Below are 15,441 nucleotides of genomic sequence, written 5' to 3' on the forward strand. Positions count from 1 at the left end.
ATCTTGTAGAGAAAGTACATTTTAATCCCAATAACCTATCATAACCAAATCTTTATCCTAGTTGCTTCAATGGCGTTCACCTCAATGTTGGAAGGAGTTGTGTGCAAATACGAGAAAGATGCGGGGTCTTGTGAAGATGGTTCAAGAGTGGAAGGGTGAGAAGCTATGGTAACTCCAAGTTTCAAACGCTATCCAAAGGTACATAAGCAAAATTGAAAACACATATAAAAACTCCTAGAAATTAGCCCTCAACTAAACTCTACTCCAATACTCAAATTCTCATCAAAACCCAAATCTCAATTGCATAAGTTTTGACATTGAGCGGAACTACAAGTAGTTGCATAGTTTTTGTTTCTTTAAACATAAAATCAAACTATCGCATGAGAATATCTCCATCATGAACATCTAAGGAATCTTCTCCAACATGAACTAACTTTATAGTAAACCAAAAGCAACATCACAATTGTGTGGAACTCTTATCTTCCTTACTTAATTACTCTCTATAAGACAAGTCATTACTCCAAAGTGTTGCCTTTTTCTTATTAAACAAGAGTATGAGATGTTGTTTCGACTCGCACATGCAAATACCATCAGCAACCTAAGGTGATACATCAACTCAATGTTTGGAAATCAGTTAGGACAAATGGAGAGGGACAAAAGCAAGCCTTTGTAGTCTTGATTTAAGTGAGTAAGAAAGAGGTTTAGAGGAAGATATGGAGAGGTGGTGAACAAAAACAATGCATGTAGCCTTTGTAAATGCCGCTTCATCCAACTCACAGTGAAGGAACCACGCCTTCATGAACTCCTATAGCTTGATGCTTTTAACTCGTTGCCTTGCGTTCAAGTTTGCTGATCAAGTTACATAGTGCTTGGGCTTTACTTCTCTCATAAATGAGGCCTTTGCCAATCAGGCTCGTACTTCATTCTTCTGACGAAAAATAACTGCACCCAAAATAGATATTTTTAATTGTATAAATAAAAGTTATTATTAAACTATGTTTATCTACCGAAGAGGCAAACACTGTAAGGCAAATGTCGTGACAAATAGTCACGTGACATTTTGTATAACTTCTCCTTTCACGAATAATCAATCGGTTCTTCATTTCAAAATCTCTAAGCAAGAGCCTGTCTGTATTGTGTATTCTCTCTTCTCTTTTTCTACATGGTATCAATGAGCTAGGCCCAGGAACCTGAATAACTAGGTTGGTGCTTTTCCTTTTGGTCCTGCTTCCCATGCCTAATCACCATGGTGCAAGCGGCTACTATATAATGCACCTACAAGATTGATAAATTAACCGATCGCAATTATCAACCTTGGCGAATGACCATGGAGATAGTCTTGAAGAAGATGGATTTATTATACATCGTTGATGGCATTGAAGTTTTCCCAAATCCCAATCAGGCTTCTGCAGATGATGTTCATGATTGGGAAGCGCGAGATTTAATCACGCACTTGGAATTACTCCTACACATGGATGATTCCCAAAAACAATTAATTCGTACTTTGACTACATCCAATGCAATTTGGAAACAATTGAAAGATACCTATGAACCTACTGATGTTGGCAGCCATGTTAATCACCTCAAAAATTTGATTAAACTTAACATGACTGAAGATCAAGATGTTGAGAAGCTCACGCAGCAGTGGCATTTCCAACTTAACAATGTTCTTCTCGCTGGTCTTCACCTCCCCAACCGTGTACAAGCAATTTTGTTGCTTTACTAATTGCAGCCATTGACATGCCAACAGTACTACCGTTGCATCCTCTTCCTCCTGTTCTGCTCATCCAAAAACATGACCACTTGCAAAGGGGCGAAAATCCATTTCCACTTTTAGGCTTAGCAAGCCTCATTGCAAAGGCCATCTTGCCAAGGACTGTTAGAATAGAAAGAGATAAATTTCCAAATCATCTTACCATAAACAAGCCTATTGTGCAAGTGACTCAGCCGAGTCCTCTCCATCGCAATCAAACACTCCAAGTACTCAATCTGATTATGATTATTTTTACAGTGAGGATGCTTTCGTTGCTTTTCTTGCCCTCCATGTTCAAGATTCTCTCCCTTTCGATTTTTGGATTGTTGACACGGGCGCCACATGCCATTTGACTTCCGATTCTTTGTATCTTCATCCTACAAACGTTTAGAAAAACCATTTGATGTTTGCTTTGGCAACAAAAGCGTACAACGAGCTATAGGTGTTGGTAAAGCCCGCATTGAACTTCCTAATGGAAACATTGTCATACTTTCCAGCGTTTATCATGTTCCTAATTTAGCCAAAAATTTTCTTTTTGTTAGTAAAATTACCTCTCTTGGTACATCCGTTGAATTTTTTGGCCATCATTGTTTAATTTGCCATCGCCTTTGAAATGGTCGTACATATGTCATTTCTTGACCCAAGATTGGACGTTTGTATCCCCTTGGTCGCAGCCAACCTAGTCGTGAAGTACATAGTGCCTTTCATAGAACTAACACCCCTTATTCTGCTCTTCTTTGGCACTATCGCCTTAGTCACTTAAATCTCGCCACCATGAAACACATGGTAATAAGGCTTTAGTTCGAAATTTTACCCTGCAAAAACACAGCCAATTAGCATTATGCGAAGGATGTATTTATGGAAAATTTTCGAATCAAAAAATTTCCCCTAATAGATGTCGGTCTAGTAGACCTCGTCAGCTCATTCATTCTGATTTATGCGGTCGTTCCCTGTCAAATCCTTCCAGTTTAATAGATACTTTATTACGTTTATTGATGACTACACCCGCTTCACCGGCGTTGCTTTCCTACGAAATAAAACCAGTTCATTAGTACTGTCCCACTTCAAAAAATTTAAAGCACTTGTTGAAAATCAGCAGCACGAATCTCTTTTTTTTTTTTAATGAAAGCTTTAAAGTTGTATTAAAATATATCAAAAGGTTTACAGCTGTTTAAGGGGGCGTTGCTTCAAAACACGGAAGTTACCTTGACTTGAGAGTACATATTAACAACATTACAAAATATAGACCATAATAGGTCTGAACTTAAGCATCAGATGTCAAGATGTTTATCCTAAGATTCATATCTACATCATTATTATTCAGTCTTCTTCTTGATGTCCAGCAGTATGGCCGCCACATCCACAGTGGAAAATGCTTTCCCTAGTCCCTCCTTCATATTGTCTTCATGCTGCTTGAGAATTATTGTTGCATCTTTCTCAACCTGGAAACAAATATAAAATTTAAGACCATTGATAGGATCCAAATCAGTATTTTCAAATGTTTTCTTGTTTTTGCTTATCCATATGTTCCACAGGTAATAACTTCTGATCCAATTCCATATTGTGGGAGGGAGTCCATGTATTTCCCTGAGTAATAACTCCTTCCAAGTGAGTTTAGTGGGGTGATACTTGATGACAAGGACCTGCATGAAATACCAAATGTTAGAATTTTTGAGGCAGTTAAGGAATATGTGAGGGATTGATTCTACCTGTTGGCCACACCTTAGGCAAAGTCCATTCCCCAGACCAACTTTGAGTGCTCTCTCATTAGTCCAAAGGCTTTTGAGAGTAATGAGCCACATTAGACAAGACAACTTTGGTTGGATTGAGGGAGCCCAAATGTTACCGAACCTATAATTCCACTATACTACTAACCAATTAATATGCCATCTGTTATTTAGTTTAAAAGAAAGAGGAGCACTGCTTTCTAATAGGTCTGTAGGGAGTAGAAGAGGTTTGTCCCCCATAAAACAGATTCCCCTGTAATTGAAGTGGTGATTAAGATTAATCATTGTAGACATATTAGGTCCCGACAAGAGTACCCTTTCAGTTATCAATTCCAGTTCCTGTCTTTTTAATTTGAATTTCTGTTTTAGTTGTGTTCCAGTCATCTACCTTTTTAGGGCTGAATCCCAAATGCCCCTCCAACTTCTAATGCCTTTCTTGAAGAGCTTGTGGGTTAAGTTAATATGATTATCTGGAATGGCTCCCTGAAAGAAGCTGAACCAGATGGAGTCTTTGGAACTCCAGGGTAGGGTGAGGTTGGGATGGGAAGAGGGGATTAACAGACTCTTGTACTTGAACCAAGCCTCCCAGGGACCTTTTGCCAAAGGAGAGTAATCTTTAGCTTTTAGTTTGATTGGACAAATAGTTATTATAAGCCTTTCCATTTTGGACAACCCTCTACATGAAATTTGCTAGTGGCTGCCTTAAGCAAAGTTATCCAGTCTTCTTCTTTTCTTAAGATGCTTCTTGCAATCCATTTGGCTGCAAGTTTGTCAGCTAGAATACTAGGATTGGGGATACTAAGAAACTCAATTATAGGTGGGGGTCCAATGCTCTTGTGAGAGGTGGGTACTTTTTATTTATGGATCACTTAAAATGCATGGGAGGGCAAAGGATTGAGGGTAAGTTCTCTCGTTATGTGGAATGGCTCTAGAGACTTAGGAAAGCTTAGTGAGACTTTGAACTACTCAATTTTCTATTGTTCATGAAGGTGTGAGATCACATAAAGCACAACCGTGGGGGAACCACTTATTAATGTATGTGTATATCACATGCATTCAACATAAGAGATTTCTCCAATACCATTTTAATTTTTAACTTACAAAAGGGCACCATATAAATGTATTATTTATAGATCGAATAGAAAATGTGTATTTTATTCAAGAAAAAAACACAAACTGGGGTGTTTATAAATAGCCCCTAAATACATGTAATATAGAGACTATACATATAATGAAACCCCCCCCCCCCCCCTCTCCCCCCCTCCCCGACAGCCTAACCTTGCGAAGTTGGAAGGTCCTATCCTAAGTTGTTGGACGGTTGCCTTTTCTATTAAGAGATGAATTTTGTACCACTCTAGAGTGTGATGTTTTTTTTTTAATTTTATGAAATAAAATATTATTTTTAAAAATATCTATTGCTAAACTTGCGAAGTTGGAAGTTCCTATCCTAAGTTGTTGGACGGTTGTCTTTTCTATTAAGAGATGAATTTTGTATCACTCTAGAGTGTGATGATTTTTGTATATATTATATAAAATCAAATATTATTTTTAAAAATATCTATTGCTAAAGGCTGTGTTAATGGCCCCTATTTAATGGGATAATAAAAGAATAATGTTTCTGTATACTTCAATAGTGTAGTAGCATGATCTACTAATTAAATAGCTTAAAGAAAACTCGGGCCCAATGAGAAAAATTAGAGGCCTCCATCTTGACAATTGATCACTATGGCTAGTTGGACGAGATAAGTTGGGTAGCTTTTCTAAAACTAAATATAATTGTCTCGTATATTACCCTCGACTTTTGAAAAGATAGTTATCAAGATTAACACCATTTTAGGGGTAAAAGCTCAGATTTGCCTTATAGATAGAGGGATTGAGTTACATTCTCTCATGTCGCTTACTCTCCTTGAACAAAGTGTGATGTTAGCCCTACTCTCGCCTTTGGTTGGCTGCAAAGTGACCTTTCTTAGCTGGATCTTAGATTGTGGTCAAGGGTGACCTTTCCATGCTTTACGTATAAGTACAATCGGGATTTCCATGCTGAACCAAGTCTATTGTTTCCCAGGCAAGACTAGGTGTGATGTGTATGGACATGAATATTGATTGACTCTATTAGAACACTCCTCTATGTTTATTAGACGAAGTACCTCACACTATGAACCTAGAAGAGTCACCCCTTCCTAAAGAGTGAGTTTCATGTGCATCAATTAGGCTTACAATTTATTAAGATTTTAGTCTTAGGATATGCATGTATATGTATGATAACTACCAAACAACTTTAATTATATAATCATAATATATTTATAGGCCAAATAGGAAGAAAAAGGGAAATCCCTATCAATTTCCTAGTTAAAAATACACATAAGTAAGAAAAGTAAATTATAAAAAAAACAAAACATTTCTTAGCTAGAGAAACTAGGGTATCACATCTGAAATTTCTTGCATTGGGAAATTTCCTATGTAAGAATTTCCTCTAACTAAGAAATGTTCTATTTTTCCTATCATTTACTTTCCCTACTTATGCATATTATTAACTAGGGAATGGATAAGAAATTCCCTTTTTTATTACTATGTAAGGAATGAGTAGAAGTTTCTTATGACATCTAGCGTAACATGGATTTGGGCCCTGGAAGCGTTCGTATCTCTACTTCTTTTTCCCTCCGACATAAGCGTCCATATTTTTTCCTATTTATCCGTCGGAATATTAGTCTTAAAAAGTGTCGGTATGTTACGAAGTATTCTTTGACACTTACACCGATAGGTATTTCTGATGCTTATACCGGCGTACACAGACCGAAGCTAATACCAACGGTTATTCCGATGACGGAGCTGAGTGTTTTCATGCTTATTTGCGTCTTGTTTTTTATCTGTATTATATCCACATGTGGTAGTGAAAGCATATCATTGTCCAATGCATTCTCAATAAACACGCAATCCTCGCTTATTAAGAATGCAAGCTATACTTATTAGTCATCAGTTTTCATCTGATGTTGTGCAGCGTCTCTGGAGTCTGTACACGTAGAGGTAGATGAAGCTTGAACTGCAGACCATCAAAGAGCGACATGGTGTGGTGCGTCCTTTGTAATGTTCTTTGGCATTCGAGCCTTCAGAGCAGAGATTCAAAGAAATTCTTATCTGACACTTCGAGAATTGGCATCGCTCACCAAAAAGAATGTTTGAGCATTATGAGTTGTGGAATTCCAGGCGTCATTCTTGATGCTAGATGGTTGTTAATTTTTCGGCAAACGTGTTAATTACGACTATTTCCGTTTAACTTAGTTATTTATTTCGTATGCACGTCTCAAGCTCTCAAAGTAGTGATCCCAAGCCGCTTGTTTATTACCGATTATATATATATATATATATATATATATATATAAAATCGGTAATACATATATATAATCGGTTATATATATATATATATAGCGAGAGAGAGAGAGATGGAATGCATTCGTTTTTATTGACGCACCTACTATAGATACATGCATGCAGGATTGCAGGAGTTTCCCTTTAGAGGATCGAAGAGTCTAAGCCGCGTCTAAGAGTAGTCGGTGGTGCGACCTGTTGGGGCTGGGCAGCCTGCAAGAAGCATGAGGACCGGTAATGGCGTATGAGTACGATACAGAGAGAGAGAGTACTGACTGTACTTATTCGTACGTACCGTATATATGCCCTGAGCCCTCCATTATTTCACTGCTCAGTTCCAACCACCACCGTGGTGATAGCCTCCTCCTCCGTGGTGATAACCTCCACCACCGTAATACCCTCCAGCCTCGGTGTCTTGCGGCTGCCAGCCCCCACCGTGGTGATAACCTCCTCCGCCTCCGTGGTGATAGCCTCCCCCGCCGTAATATCCTCCAGCCTCCGTGTCTTGCGGCTGCCAGCCCCCACCGTGGTGATAACCTCCTCCGCCTCCGTGGTGATAGCCTCCCCCGCCGTAATATCCTCCAGCCTCCGTGTCTTGCGGCTGCCAGCCCCCACCGTGGTGATAACCTCCTCCGCCTCCGTGGTGATAACCTCCGCCGCCATAATACCCGCCAGCCTCCGTGTCTTGGGGCTGCCAGCCCCCACCATGGTGATAGCCTCCTCCGCCTCCGTGGTGATAACCTCCACCACCATAATACCCTCCAGCCTCCGTGTCTTGTGGCTGCTGCTGCGCCCAGTGACCGCCATGGCCACCCCCTCCGTAGCTGTGGTGACCTCCACCCCCGTAATATCCTCCGGCCTCCGTGTCTTGTGGCTTTGCTTCCACCGCAACTGCCTCCTCAGCTAATTCGCGAGCTGCCCAGCTACTGCTGGCAGCCGTTGCCATAACGACAACTGCAACCAGCAGCATCGACACTAACCGCTGACTCGACGCCATGGGAACTATATGTGAAGCACTACTACTGCTGATCCTAATCGAAGAAGCTTGTATTGTAGTGGGGTGATTACGAATGCACGAAGAAGCGCTGCTTATATAGCCAACTTATACGCTGTCCCGCATTCGCACGCAACTCCACTTTGCTTTTAGATCTACTCAGCGAGGTGAGTGCGGGCGCAACATGACGATGGCGACCGCCACCATGCTAGCGCCTGCACCACTTTTATCTATCCCATAGCAAAGCTAAACACTTCGAAACTCATAAGAATTGTTAATATGCCGTGTGTGCATGGATGTCAATCTAAGCAGGGACCCGGTGGTACATAAAAAACGTAAAGCTTAAATACTGCGCCGTGATAAGACCGCCGTAATCGCATTTTCAGTTACGCACGTCTTCCCTTGATTAAAACAGCTAATCGCGTGCACACTTTCTATATAGTGCGGTCTACATTAATGAAAAAATATTTACATCATCCACAAAAGCAGATGCTTCTAAGTGAGACATAACAGTTATAATGCTCGACGGCTTTGTAGAAGGCTCTACAAATAGTGGACCTCTAGCCCAGACCTTTGAAAACAGACAGAAATGCAGTTTTACAAAAAAGAAAAAAGACTTTGAAATCGTTAGTTCTTCTTTAGAATGATTTGGTACTCCTATAAGACCAAATTGCCCTAATCATAACAGCTCGGATGACATTCCAAAGAGACATCTTAGTATCATGTAGTTGTTCATAGTCTCCAAAAAGGTAGTGTTCGCATCACTGCGACATTGGAGCCCTGCCTTCTCCACGCACTTGCTCATGGCGTTCCGGTCACCTTTAACCTCAATGCAGTCCCAAAACAAGGTATTTGACTGTTTTGGCATTTCTTACGCACCTTGCAAAGCGGGGAGATATTGCCAAACTTGGAGATTCTCTCCCTAGTCGGCCACTTGTTCATGACAGTCTTCCACAACATAGGATTGAAATGTCTGGAGGGTGGACTAGACCGTACCAACCTTATCCTCCTCTTCAAAGTCCTAAAAAGGTTCATGGATAGAACCTCCTCCATTACTCTTGAACCTTCGTAAGCAGCCAATTAATCCTATGGATTACCAAAATCATCCCTTTTGTAGCTCTCGAAAAGAACTTTGCCCTTCTCAATTTTGACACATCTTATTAGGTTGAGTTGAAATATCTTAAAAGAGGAGGTTAGTCAATTCTTCCTCTTCTTTACCATGCACTACCATAGTCAAACATTGCATCTCCTCATGATTCAATCACAACTTATGTTGAGACTCTTCACTATTTTGCAATTGAGCAAGTTCCCCCGTGTCTTTCCACCTTCTCAAAGCTTTATCATGAATGCTTTTAGAAAGCTTTGGTTTGCATAAGATTGATGAGAAGTTGTCTTGATAGGCACCATCAACAAGCCATATAGACTGTAGAACAAATTGGAGTCACCCCTCCCCTCTTGGTGCCCAAACCACTCAAGATCTTAAATGATAGATTTTTAGTAAAATAGATGATCAATTAAATAGCTTCCAAACCTTTAGCTTTAATTTATAGTCCTTTGGGAAACATCAAGTCCTCCCAACTAAGCTTACTCCAATTGCTTACTAGCAGCTAGAAAGTGGTAATAAATTGTCAAACTACTTACTACATCTTAGGAGATAGAGTTCTATCATTGTCTTCACTATTTGGACCACATGAATGATCAAAAAATATTTTCTAAGTCATCCCAGCATGTCATAAAGAAGGCTAGAATTGAAGCAATGAAGATAATGCTAGAAATAAGCATGGATCCCAATATCATCACCTTTCCTCCAAAGGATTATATGCTCTATACCCACTTGGATACTTTAGTCTTAACTTTGTTAGAGAACTGTTGGAATTTCTTGAACCGTGTGAGGCCTAGGCGAAGAGGACAGCCCAAGTACTTGAAGATCTCACCTTTCCTAATAATCTTAAATCCATATCTATCTAACCATGCTGGTAGGATGATGTTTAACAATTTAGTTTTGTTTCAATTGAGTGGGTAACCCCAAATGAAAGGAGAACTCTCATAATGTCTCCAATAAAACATTAACATAATCTTTCTCACCTTGATTCATATTTGAGTAGTCATCTATAAAGAAATGCAAGGTGAATTAATCTTCCAAGAGTGTTAATGGTCTAATGACTTCATGCTAAACTAGCCAATCCAATTTATGGAGTGGGTCTATAACCACCATAAAGCGTAGGGGTGCTTATTAGTCCTGTTTGGGATCAATTTCCTCCCTACATTGACTTCTAGTGGCATCATTTCTTTTTTGATGCCATTGATTGATATCCATTTTAGTCTTTGCAATAGCTTTCCCACATACGCTTATAAATCTTAGCAGGCATCCCATCCAATCCTACGGACTTGCAATCCTTCATGTATTAAAGCAAAGCCTAGCTCCTCCATAGTGAAAGGGACTTTAAGTATTAGCTACCTAGTTTCTAGAAAGCCTTCTACCATACCCCTAAAAGAAGGCTTGGACTCTATGTTCATATCACATGGATTCTCGAAGGCATTTCCTACTATTGCTACAAGGTGACCTCTAAGGCCTCCAAAATCTTCTCTTTGTTAGACACATTATTTCTTGTTGATCCTCGTCTATAGAAATGATCCATCCTTTTTTCATTTTTTCTTTAGGGCATTAAAATAGAGGCTATTGGAGTGTTTTTCTCCACCTCCCACCTAGCTTTCAATTTTGTTTTTGTAACTTGAATCCAATAGGTCTCTTGAGCTTTGAGGAATAGCTCCATCTCTTGTAGCAAATAGTGCAATAGAGCATCATCTAGAGCATAACATAAAACAAATACAAGAGTTAGTCTAGCTCTAGCATGGGGGATTCACTAGTAGTAATAAGGAGACGTCACCTACGTGCAAGAAATATATGAAATACCCCTTATCTACCCCCCATTTTTGGGACCTTACCTTATAAAATGTACCTTCCTTCCCTTAAATAACTCCCCTCCCTTACACTCATGTGGTACCATACGGTAAACCCTAGTGGACCCCCCGGGAGCTCTAGGAGCATTATCCATGACAACTTAGCATACAATTGACAAGTAGAAAATCTACCATACTTCTTGTTTGGCTCTATTACAACTCTATTACTTTCTATCCATGCTTTGGTTGGGTTAGTATATGACATATTAGATTCATTCTAAACATGTTTCATCTTCATCAAAAGGATGGGGAATCCAAGAAGGATGTGCTAAGTCTGAATAAGGGAGGACTACCACTTGTGCCAATGTTGATTGGTGGGCAAAATGAGAATTGAATAGAATACTAATGAGAAGAGGTGACCTCATGGGTTAAACCAAAATTTCAATTTGATGGAATTCCACCATGCACCATCATTTCCATAAGCCATATCTAATTATCACATTGTTCTCTAGTGCTCCCCTTTTTGTTGGTTAGTTCCTCCTTTGCCAAAGGCAATAGCAATATCAATTGATTCTTGCATAGACTAAAAAAACTACAAAGCTCTCAATTCTTCCTCTCCTTGTAAAAATTTGTTTGTTCCTTTACCATGCAAATGATCATTCTCCCCTAAATTCACATTCTAGTCACCATTGATAGATTTGGGCCACTGCTTATCTTACCTACCAGCATTGATTGCAACTTTCTCCTATAGGAGTTGTTTGTAGTATTTATTGAAATAAGGAGGAACTTATCTCAATGCATACCTTTTCCCATTCCTAATATTGATCCTTCATCTTTATCTATTGTGCCACATGCTCAACAACATGTTGGGGCCGATGGGCACACTCTTATTCCTTCAAGAGCTTGAATGCATGCATCATAGACTAGCTCTTACCTAGTCACTCGTATGTGGGTAAAAAAAAACTGATGTATCAAGCATAGGGTTGCATGCCTCCTACCAAGAAGGTTGCAAGTCCTAGCTCCATGATCCAAGTGAGCACTCCATTGCCCCCTTAGCTCTCTACAACCCTCATCACTCAAGAGGAATCATGGTGGGCATGAGAGAGTACTAGAGATAAGGCTAGAGGTTTCACTCTCCTTGTCCCTCACCTCTTACACACACTCTCTCTAATGCAAGACTTGGAGCAAGAAGGTAGAGGAGTAAAGTTGCACACACAAGAATAATCATTTCCATTCAAAATAAACACTTTTATACATAAATTCTAATGTGCACAAGAGGGAAAGCGTGTCTCTCCGAGAATCAACATAAGGCTTTGCATAATTGGTGCAACTTTTTAAAAAATATTGTAGTTGTAATGTTCTCATGCTTCCAAACTTGTTAATATTTTATCTCGTCCCCTAATGTACTGGCAGTCCCATGATGGCAGTGTTTCTCTCTTTTGGTCATTGGAAAAGATGAGCTTCGTGGGGGTTGCTCAAATGATGAGGGTGAGGGTTGGATAGGGTGGATACCCTGCCCTTGATGTGCCCTAAATTGATGATGTGCCAAAAATGGGTAGGGGGTAACCTCCTAGTGTTGTCTATGTACTCTAGTGCTTTTTTTTTTGGAAAAATAAATGAGGAGGAGTGATAAGTAGGTCTACTACTTAGGAAATGACATATGCACATGTTGAAGGCATCCCATGTTGACCATGTATCCTTTCATTGAATTGTGCAATTTCGGGGGCGATACAGAGTAGAAAGTATGTGTACATAGTGCAAACCGACTATCAACTATATCCTCAGGTAGATCAATATAATGAGGTAATATGGTGTCTCGACGATGGAGTCCTATCTTCACCACCTGGTCAATTCCCATGTTTACATAAAAAAAAGAGGGGTGGGAGTCGCTCCTAATATGGCATGATTGGCTACCAAAGTTGATGCCAGGAGGCATATTTCACGGTGGATTCGGCGAGGTTTTACGGTGGATTTTGTAAACTTTGTAGATCGGGGCTCATACACAAAGTGGATTCTTTATGCGAGAAGTTGATGGGGACGCCTATCCTTTTCGGGCGTTTCATTAATTTAGTGTGCACATGGGTGATTCCATAGCGAGTGATTTCGCAAAATACATATTAAATTAATAAACGTTTACGAGTTTAGAGTGTGCACTCGTAATAAATTAAGGTTAGGATTGATTTCTAACCAGTTGATTTATTTATGTAGCTGAAGACTACTAGGTATTCACTTTTGTCGGTTTAATTGTATTATTTTACTAACGATTGTGAATGCTTCAGTTGATGTGTAGAGATAGCAGCAGTGGCGGAGGAAAGCATTGGAGGATAGCATGTATTAGAGTTATCACTTATATTTTGATGGGCGCATACCTTAGGCATGGCGCCTATATTTTGTCTCGCTTATTTATTGAGGCATTGGATATTTATTTATTATTTTGTATGCGCATGGGGCCACGATTATGATATTTGTATTTGGACATTGTATTGGGTACACCTGACTCTTTGGGCACCCGCCCATTAGCTTTATTTCTATTTTGTGCTAAAGCAAACTCAAAAGCCAAAAGTGTGCTATTTTGTAATTTGGGCTATTATTTGAGCTTGAAGATGATTAATACATAAAATACATGCTTTGTGGAGTGCTCACACAAGGCATGGGGGGAGATTGCACCCAATTGGTCTCTTGTTCATGTCGTGCGTGCTTTTTACCTTGAGTTTTGTGCAAAAAGTAGAGTTCTTTTGTTATTGGGGACCTTCCGACATTCACTACACGAGCATACAGCATTCGATCTACGCACCAAAAGTAGAGTAATGAGGAGTCAAATATAGTTTGAGGTGGTGACAAAGGAAGGGTTTGGGCAATTTGTGAATCTTCTCACAACAAAGGAAAATGATGGGCTGAGGTTAAGTGGTTGCAACAAACAATTCTTTTTCTTGTCAATGGCTCTTATGTTGGTGATTTTGGGAAAGCTATATCTACAATGATCTTCTTCTATGTATTCCCTGCCATGTCACTGAGGACAAGGGTAGTGGAGTGGTTTCAGCTTTGGAATTCTACTTGAGTAGACAAAGGCTTGCTAAGCCATTTTGTCATATTCCAAGATGAGGTATCTCCCTTTTGGTTGTCGTAGCCCTGGTTCCCACAACTTCATGGTGACGTGTCTACTTTTTCCTCTAGTAACTTGGGAAGATTTCTTGAAAGCTTCTACAACAAGTTTCCTTGCCCATTTTTTCGCTATGCTTTCAGTTGCTGTGATGAGCGTTCATGTTGTGCATGGGAAAAGTAGCCCTTTGAACTAGTTTTCATCATCCACCTTGAGGTCAAATATCATTGTATTGTTGTTGCTCTTGCTATGATTAGTATTTTTACATTGCTTCCTTAAGGTTCACATGCTTTGCGTTAACCAGAAGCTCTAGAGAAAGAGGGGGATTAATGAACTTCTGTAGGCTATGCTTTCAATTCCTTGATCATGGCTTCATAAGCTTCTTTTTGCTCTAAGGTTTCTTTTATTGGGTGTTCCATTAGTTTGCCAAAGTCAAAATTGGGAAGGTCAAGTAGATCACAAAAGTCAAAATTGGGAGGGATAAGATTCTTCTTCAATTAATCCATCTTTTCTATCTCTTGTTTCCTCTATCCCTTCTACAAGAGGTTCCTTATGATCTCCTACCTTGTTGGGTCAATGGTTAAGAAGCATTGCTCCTTGATTTGCTTTATCCCCTCTAAGAGGCTTTGCACTATCCCTAGTTCAGCCTTAAGCTCATTGGGATTTTTAGATAGTGATATGTAAGCTCTAGAGGTTGCCTTCCTATAGATTTTCTATTTTTTGACAATGACACACTTGTAAGCATCCAATTGGATCTTATAGTGGGTTTCTTCATACAGGGCATTGTCTAGATCATTGGACCGTTTGAGAAGCATCTCTCCTTGTAATCTTAACACTTTTTTCCCAAAAAAATTGTAGCTTGCCCTGACTCACTAATGATGTCCTAGAGTAGGGTGTCAAAGGTTTTTTTCCACTATTCTCATTTCAAAAGATGTAATTGATGGTCCCTTTTTGTTGGACTTTGTCTTTTTCTTAGGAAATCACCACCTTACTTTCAATGAGTGCATGACTCAATCCTAGATTTTCTTCCTACAGCCTTTCATTCTCAATCTTCTATGCTTTGTAGCTTATTGCACATTCTCAAGTTTTTTCTTGGTGCACCTTCTTTATACTCGAGCTATTTTTGAAGTGCTACTTCCCTTTGATTGGTAGTTTGCTCTCACTTGCAAGCCTGTCTCCTTCTTCTTCATGTCCTTTAGGAATTTCTCATTTAAAAGGTTTTCTTTTTCTAGCCAAATGTTTTGGAATTCTACTTGTAGGGCTCTTCTTTTCTTGTTACTCCTTTTGGATGTCCTTGTCCCACATGGCTCTAGCCATTTCGATATGCTCTCTCTTTGCTTGGAGTTGTGATTCCTTTTCCTCAAATTGTTCTTGTAGTTCTACTACTTATTTCTCTTTTTCTATATGAAGCTCCTATAATTTTCCTACAACTCATCTAGCTCTTCCTTACCCTTCCTAGAGCTAGATTCTCCCTTTTCAAGAGCCATCATAGTCATGACTTGTTCTTGGCTAGAGGTCCCTAGTGATGCTTGTATAGCCTTAGTGAGATCCTCCCCCTCTTGCTCTACACATCCAACTTCTAGTTTGTCAAATCCTAACT

General features: G+C 39.6%; 1 protein-coding gene across 7 annotated transcripts; it reads right to left on the minus strand.

Annotated features, from left to right (window-relative positions):
• Window positions 1-515: 515 nt before the first annotated feature.
• Window positions 516-7,916, minus strand: LOC148039247 (uncharacterized). 7 transcript variants are annotated; one of them, XR_015690385.1, is made up of 6 exons: window positions 7,142-7,916; window positions 6,950-7,059; window positions 2,666-3,195; window positions 2,305-2,568; window positions 1,639-2,130; window positions 516-942 (listed from the first exon to the last, which is right to left on the minus strand). XR_015690385.1 is itself a non-coding variant. In XM_087675133.1 (2 exons), the coding sequence occupies exon 1, from the start codon at window positions 7,841-7,843 to the stop codon at window positions 7,178-7,180; it is 666 nt and encodes a 221-aa protein (XP_087531259.1). In that variant the 5' UTR covers window positions 7,844-7,916; the 3' UTR covers window positions 6,918-7,059; window positions 7,142-7,177. The 7 variants fall into 7 exon arrangements, 1 of the variants encoding a protein (XP_087531259.1); XR_015690383.1 differs by having other exon boundaries at window positions 2,666-3,396; XR_015690381.1 differs by having other exon boundaries at window positions 2,666-3,604.
• Window positions 7,917-15,441: the final 7,525 nt, after the last annotated feature.

This window comes from Lygodium microphyllum, chromosome 3 (assembly GCF_053477565.2).
Source record: "Lygodium microphyllum isolate KBCC chromosome 3, Lygodium_microphyllum_v1.1.10, whole genome shotgun sequence".
NCBI lineage: Eukaryota > Viridiplantae > Streptophyta > Polypodiopsida > Schizaeales > Lygodiaceae > Lygodium > Lygodium microphyllum.

Excerpts from the sequence above, each read along its gene's own strand:
- LOC148039247 (XM_087675133.1), bottom strand. The coding sequence starts at position 7,843 with ATGGCGTCGAGTCAGCGGTTAGTGTCGATGCTGCTGGTTGCAGTTGTC.